Source organism: Fusarium vanettenii (assembly GCF_000151355.1).
Source record: "Fusarium vanettenii 77-13-4 unplaced genomic scaffold NECHAsca_73_unmapped, whole genome shotgun sequence".
Taxonomy (NCBI): Eukaryota; Fungi; Ascomycota; class Sordariomycetes; order Hypocreales; family Nectriaceae; genus Fusarium; species Fusarium vanettenii.
Window position 1 is genome coordinate 25,507 of NW_003315816.1, and position 6,000 is coordinate 31,506.

The following is a 6,000-nucleotide window of genomic DNA, read 5'->3' on the forward strand; positions in this document are numbered from 1 at the left end:
ACTCGGTTAACGAGCTGGCGATTGCTTCAACACCAGTTCTTTCAATGGCCTCCCAGGAAAACCGCTCGCGACGGATCTTGAACCAGTCACAAGTAGCCAAGATAATCGCTCTCGATGGAGATAGAAGCATGAGGAAGGTTCGGTTCATTAAGATAAGAGTAAAGAAGCCAGGGTCCCTTTCAACAGAAATACCAGTAGACCTTCTTCCACAACGGCCATGCCATCCGAGCCTCCCGTTCTTGGTCGCTCATAAGATGAACACGATAGTATCTCCGCCCTGTCGTTATGTCTATCTCATCCAGAGACACAAAGCCCGTACGGTACCAGATCTTGTGGCCGAGATAAAAGACTACAACAATCGGAATTGCCATGGCCTGAAGAAAAACATTTTGCACAACGTCTGCCGTGGTCGAGTTCTTATCAGCATCTATGGGGGAGAAAGCGATCCACACTTGCGAAATAAGGATAAGAGCATAACCAGCCAAGGCGAACCATGCACCGTTTGTGCCGGATCGTGCCCTGAACGGCAACTGTTCCAAAGTGTGTGAGGCATGTGCCCAAGCAGTACGGAAGCGAATATGCGTGAGACAAATGCTTCCCCATGTGAAGAGCGTTGCAAGGGAACTGACAGACAGCAGCCAGTCAAACACAACACCATGAGCCTTGACTTCAGCTAGGAAAGCCAGTAACCCAACGGCGCAAGAGAAAATGATGGCCACTAATGGGCGACCTTGCTTGTCCACATAGGCAAAGATGGCTGGGGCATGCGACTGATCGGCGAGAGCAGCCAGTGTTCGAGATGAACCAAAGACAGCTGAGTTGCCCACGCTTATCACGGCTATCAAGATAACTGCGTTCATAACGCTAGGCAAGACGGTGGTTCCGGCAGTCTCAATCGCCACCACGAATGGACTCGCAGATGCATCCGCGATGCTGATTCCGCTAGTGATTCGAGGATCATCATATGCCACGAGCAGACTGACGAGCAGCAGCGAGACGATATAGAAGATGGTGATGCGCCAGAAAACCTGTTTGATAGCGCTCGGGATTGACTTTCGAGGGTTGACGGTTTCTGCTGCTGCTAATCCGATCAATTCGGTGCCGGTGAAGGAGAAGCATGATGTGACAAGGACTGAACAGAAGCCTTTGAACCCGTTGTTGAAGAGTCCCGGGTCCATCCAATAGCGGCCGCCGATATAACCGCTTGCTGGCTCTCCGCCAATGTTGATGACAATGGCAAGGAGACTAAATGTGGGTTAGTTGTTGATGTTCTCTGGCATGCGTCTCGGTCTCGAAACAAGAAGAAAGACTTACATGAAACCGACAATGGCAGTGATTTTGATGATTGAAAAGATGAATTCCGCCTCGCCATAGGCTTTGACGCCAAAGAGATTGATCACGATAATGGCAACCAGGAATATTCCGACAAAAATTGATTGGCTAAGGTGCTCGTTCCAGTAGCCAATGGTAAAAGCGCCAGCGATAATCTCGAGAGGGAGTGTGAAGAGCCATTGAAGGCAGTAGCTGGTTCAGTTAGTACTCAGAGTATCGAAGCTGCTACGTTGAAGACGTTTTCCTCCAACACTCGAGGGTGTAGACTCACTTCCATCCCATGGCAAATCCCCAAGAAGGATCCAAGAATCTTGTTGAAAAGGCAGAGAATGAGCCCGCAATGGGAAAGATGACACTCAGTTCGGCCAAAGACTGCATTGTGCAGTACTGCAGCATTCCGATGACGATGTAGGACAGAAGCACGCTACCAGGGCCACCCGCGTGAATAGCGCTGCCAGAAGTGACGAAGAGACCGGTTCCTTTCAACAAGCATGTTAGCAACATCTTGATCGATAGGACGGTAGTTAATTGGGAAACGCAAGTCGTTCCCAAAGGAAAAGTGTCTCACCAATGGTGCCTCCAAACGCAATCATCTGCAAATGTCGCCCCTTCAACTCCCTCGCCAACGCTGATGTCGCCGTCCTTGCATTTGCAGCTCGGATATCATAGTGTCGGTCTCCCGGAATTGTTGGTTTCTGCTCAGGTCGATATCCTTGATCCCACTGCCTCTTCATCTTTCGGCGGTCGGCGCGTCGGAATCCATCGTACCATTCGCCCTGTTCCTTGGGCTCGTCCGACTTTGGCGCAGAAATGGCCCACGTCATATTATTCTCGTTGGCCCGTGCCGGCGGTGACGCCATGTTCCTCATCTCGATAATCTCGACATCGCGTGTGAGGGCCACCTCGACCGTGATGTCGGTGGTCTTTGGCGATTTGTCATGTGACATCTGGAACCAAAGGTTCTTCGCCCGTGGCTTGAATAAACAAAAGAAGGAATCGTAAACAGTGTTTTGAAAGAGTGGCTGCCAAGACGCCAAAGCCTTAGACTCGAGGAGCTTGAAAAACCGTTAGTCGAAGAGTTTTGGTACCATGAGCCGCATTGTCAAGGGAGAAACGATCGTCGGTCCTTTTGCCTGACAGCGGGAATTCCCTCGAGATAAAATGAAAATGAAGGGGGGCGGGACAGCCGCGGCTCTTTTCTAGCGTGTCACAGGCTCTGCTGATAGGGGCATCAGCCAGTTCGGGCCATTCACCCGTGAACTAGTGGTCAGTACGCGAGACCCCCTGCGTCAAAGCACCCCTCGATCACGTCTTTACTAGTCCATTTCTGGTCGTAGGACGGACCTCTCGGCGCTCAGCTGCGTGATTATCTGATCCACTCAACCCAAGTCAATCGGCAAGCCAAGATTTTGACAACCTTGGCGCTACGCTATTCGCCCGCCAAGGTTCCAGAGTGCAAGGATAGAGTATTGAGTTTCCGTTATTGGCTCCTGAATTGCCACTTTAGGAAGGTCGATGGATGCTGACGACACCCATCTTGATGCTGTCGCGTGGCAAAGAGGGGGGGGATCAGGGGCCGTTGAAACCGAGACCTGGGGTTATTACGGATGCATGTTACACATTCGTTGATAACGTGAATAAGTTTCTGACTGTTATTGCCGCTGGTGTATGACTGGCTCACTAATCGATCTTTGGCTCCGTTTAGGAGCATGAGACGTGTAGGGTAGTCATATGAACATTGTGGTGGCAATTAAGATGCGCTCTCAGCCCCTCTGCCAATGGCAGTTTCTAGGTTTTGCATAAGCCCAGTCGTATGAAAGAGAATTTGGAAGCATGGTAAGTATTAATTCGGAGGGGCAGGTGATATTAACAAGTGGTGGCTGCCGCTGTCAGTGCGTTGACCATGACTTGAAATATTAGGTTGGCTGGGGTCTAAGCATTGGAGACATGGTGGTTGAAGAAAGTAATGGAACATTCAACCGACTAAAAGCGTGAAATCGAAGCAACGACGGACGATTCAACATGTTGCTTACGTCAATAGGCAGATGCAGCAGCTCTTAATATAATTGGGAAGCTGATGAGTCCAAAACGCAATTTGCTACCCACGTTGCTGAACTGACTAAAAACCACAAAGGCTTTACCTCGATATCTCCTTTGCACCCCTCTCCTTGACGAGAAATGTGTGTCGAAATTTTGAAATCACCAACAGCCCTAGGATTCGACTGTTGACAATGGATTTCCTCTTGAGCCGTGTCAGCATTGGGCTTGTGCCATAGATGCGAGAAGCATGCTGTTATTCATGGCTCTGGAAGCAACCGGTTCTTGACGGAACAAGAACCATAGCGCATGGATGCCTCCTCCTTGAACCTCTGCTCGTCATCGACCCCAGCATTATGACCAGCAGGTCATGAATCATGCACAACCTGCAATGGACATTCACCAGAAAATGGCTAGGTGATCGTTCACCCTCTGACTTCATATAGTAAAAAAAACGAGATACCAAAACAAGTTCTAATTACTTTCAAGTAGTTTGGGGAGTCTCAAGAATTGGGTTCGTCCATCGTGTTCCCACGAGCACTCATGTATAATGGTGTAGTAAGACTTGGTTGACGGAGTTTGCCCTGCAATTCGTATATCCCCTCTCTGTTATTGAATACTTGTGTAGTTCAGATAACGGCATACTCTCGAGTTCGACGCTGAGACAAACTCCCACCAGGGCCTAGGGCATGCCTCTTTTTAGGTCATGTCCAAAAGATGTCTTTTACTTCTGTGAATAATTGCCTCCTTGAGAGAGGCCATTGATGGCGATAAAGGAATAAAGCTAAGATCGGGAATCGCCCTGAGCTTGGCTTGAATCTGCACCGAATAAGCCTCGTTGTTTGGCGATCCCTTCGCCGTTTAGCTGGGCCAATAATGCTGCGGTTTCATGAATGACCCTTCCCGCGCCTTCAAGATCTTTGACAAGCAGTCAAACGCCACATCTGGGGAGATGCCGCCGCTTGCACTCTTGGGTATTTTGCCAGACAAACCCCATCTTCTCTTACGTACAACTGAAGCGACCGAAGAAGGCAAGACTTACGTATTACAGTGCCTAGAGGGCCGCAAAGATACAAAGGCGTTGGTGAAGATGATGACGATCATAATAACGAGGACCATGATGAAAATGATGAGAATGATGAAATCATCCTTGAGCTAGTATGCACTGGCTTTCACACCAAAGGCATATGGCCGTAAAGTCTACGTGGTAGTTTGAGGTCCAACAACTCATCAAGCATTTGACGACCAATCATGAAACACAAGAGAGCTTGCTACGCGTGAGGTGAGCACAGAGAGCAGACACAAGGTTCTATGCACTATGCTAGTTATTTACTCCTCTGTACTCCGTGGCCATGCCTGTAACTTTAAAGCTAAACTTTCAGCCATTTCGCCAATAACGCGAGTAATGCCTTCTTTACTGTCCGCCCTGAATGGACCGTGGCCCCCATATGGAGAATGAATCCTTTCCAGATGCAATTCTTCAGCGTTCGTCTCGTCTCGCAAAACACTCAGTACGTTACCCCAAGCTTCAAAGTTTGGATCAGCGCCGTCCAAACACCATCTCACCCTGAGATTGGACGCTTGAAGCATACAATAGGTCATTTTGACGCACCGAAGCGTTTCTCGGTGATTGCGGAAGAAGTCGATTATGTCTGCATCCCTACACTCCATACAATGTAGCTCCAATGTCGTGAGTTTTGGGGCGCGAATGTATGAAAGGCTTGCGAATCGGAGCGTGTGCCTCATGAAGACCTTTAGGTGCGTAAGGCTGGGACACGCAGCTATGAGCTTCACGCTATCCTTCCATCCCTTGCCCCCATCGTGTGCCCAGCACGTGCAATCAGGCGACACAAGTAAGAAATCGAGCTGGTTGACGTTGGACAGCACTGATGAGTGATATTCAGTGATACCGTGACAGGGCCTATCCGGGTCACCTTGGGAGAAGATGTTTAGACGTCGGACCGGAACGTGGCAATCCTTGGCTAGCCCCATAACGACGTTGAGGATAAGGTCGAGCACCCCGGGGCCGCTCTCCTGGCTCGTCTGCGCGACATTTTGAGAGTCGATGAAGTTCTCCAGCTCTAGTTCATTGTCTCGCCAACGTGCTCTTGATGGAAAGCAGATTTCGAGGCGTCGTGTGACGGCCTTGAAGCCCCAGGGCAGACGAGTGTGCAGGTCAACTGTGCCGATGCTGGTGCAGTTTGTGAAGCCTTTCAAGGTATCTGCCAGTAGTGGGATATCTGTGTCGCCTTTTAGGAGTTTTTGCTGAGCTGAGTGGTAGGCTTGATAGGCCATAACAGCCGGTGTACGGTACCAGCTGTCTCCGTCTTGCTCGGATCCCAGGAGTGGTTGGAGCTCATCAGGGGGCACGAAGTACAATGTTGAGATTTCTAGTGTACGGACGGCTTTGCTGAGCATGGGATGTTTTGATATCTGGTGCAGGTTTTTCAGGCTTTCTGGGAGGATCATTACGCAGCGAGAGTCGAAGAATCGTTGCGTGAAGAGAGGAAAGGATCTTTCGTTGAGCTCACGGCATGTTTGACGCACACGCAGGAGATCGCCTGGATCGATCCAGCTACAGATCTGCTCGGTGAGTTCGGTTGGAAATTGGAGGAGACTGATTACTGCCAT

At 49.8% G+C, this 6,000-nt stretch overlaps 2 protein-coding genes across 2 annotated transcripts; both read right to left on the minus strand.

Annotated features, from left to right (window-relative positions):
• Positions 1 to 179: 179 nt before the first annotated feature.
• NECHADRAFT_55784 (uncharacterized protein) lies at positions 180 to 2,279 on the minus strand (the record flags this gene model as incomplete). The annotated part of the gene is made up of 4 exons (XM_003040255.1): positions 180 to 1,245; positions 1,315 to 1,524; positions 1,604 to 1,811; positions 1,901 to 2,279. 4 exons carry the CDS (start codon positions 2,277 to 2,279, stop codon positions 180 to 182), a joined length of 1,863 nt encoding a protein of 620 aa, XP_003040301.1.
• A 2,419-nt stretch (positions 2,280 to 4,698) lies between these two features.
• Positions 4,699 to 6,000, minus strand: NECHADRAFT_88973 (uncharacterized protein; the record flags this gene model as incomplete). The annotated part of the gene is made up of 1 exon (XM_003040256.1): positions 4,699 to 6,000. The coding sequence occupies one exon, from the start codon at positions 5,998 to 6,000 to the stop codon at positions 4,699 to 4,701; it is 1,302 nt and encodes a 433-aa protein (XP_003040302.1).